The following is a 1,137-nucleotide window of genomic DNA, read 5'->3' on the forward strand; positions in this document are numbered from 1 at the left end:
CTAGACATCTTGTTTTCTTTTTTTTTTTGTTAATATCTAGTCTTAAAAAAAGCTTTTTTAATTAAAACTGTGAGTTTTACAGAAAACCTGATTAAAAATGAGGACAAGCTAATACTTCAAATTAAAACTAACAAGGTTTTATTAGATGAAGTTGAAGAAAAAAGGATTTCCAAGTTCGCAAATAAAAAGTAAAATGCAAACAACAGTGTGGTTTGTTATTACTTATCAAAGAATTTCAAGCTTTTAAACTTGAATGAAAGTTCCATGAACTTCGTGGAGAGCTGCTTTCCAATAGTTGCTGAGTCGGACTACTTTTTAGAACTTGATTTCAACTTCATCAAAAAATTATTATCGAGCAGCGGATTGAGCGTAGACACGGAAGTGCAAGTATTCAATGCAGCAAACAGGTGGATTAACTATGATGTAACAGAGCGTAGCAAACAAGTGGTACACCTCCTGTCTAAAGTTCGACTTCAGCTTCTATCAGCTCCAGCTTTAGCCTATCTCCGAATTGCTTGCAGAGCGTCATCTTTTAGCATTGATGGTAATGAATGCACTGAGGTTATTAAAACAGTTTTATTGGACAAGAAACATTCAACCACAACAAATGGCGACGTTAAAACCAGATATTGCAACCAAACTAGTTTTAACATAGTTGTTTGTGGAGGGCAAAATATAAATAAATTTAACACCGTTAGTGAAGTAAAACTTTTAAAGAATACCAACTTTCGTGGAATGAAGTATTTGCGGCGAATGAAAATAGCCCGAGAAAATTTTGGAGCAGTTTGTGTTAAAGGTGAAGTTTATGTGTTTGGTGGAATTGATCTTCATTTAAATTGCATAATGCCAGTTGAAAAATACTCCCCTCTTACCAACACTTAGGAACACATATCTAACATGTATGATGGTTGTATTTATTTTTCCACTTGTTCTTTTATGGAAAGTGTTTATATTGTTGGCGGATCTATTAGTTTTTCATCTACAGCTACGAGTGTTAAATTTAGTACAAAAACCTATGAATGGGAAGAAATCGCCAATATGAACGATGCAAGAAAGTTTTCAGCTAGTTCCGTATTTGAAGGAAGAATTATCGTATCTGGTGGACGGAATGGTAATGTAACACTAAACAATGTAGAA

General features: G+C 33.9%; 1 protein-coding gene across 1 annotated transcript; it reads left to right on the top strand.

Moving 5' to 3' along the window:
- The first annotated feature begins 264 nt into the window (after positions 1 to 264).
- LOC145833066 (kelch-like protein 28) lies at positions 265 to 882 on the top strand. Its single transcript, XM_082940264.1, has one exon. It carries the CDS (start codon positions 265 to 267, stop codon positions 880 to 882), a length of 618 nt encoding a protein of 205 aa, XP_082796390.1.
- The last annotated feature ends 255 nt before the right edge of the window (positions 883 to 1,137 follow it).

Source organism: Thalia democratica, chromosome 4 (genome assembly GCF_965202585.1).
Source record: "Thalia democratica chromosome 4, ktThaDemo2.hap1.1, whole genome shotgun sequence".
Taxonomy (NCBI): Eukaryota; Metazoa; Chordata; class Thaliacea; order Salpida; family Salpidae; genus Thalia; species Thalia democratica.

Excerpts from the sequence above, each read along its gene's own strand:
- LOC145833066 (XM_082940264.1), top strand. The coding sequence starts at position 265 with ATGAACTTCGTGGAGAGCTGCTTTCCAATAGTTGCTGAGTCGGACTAC.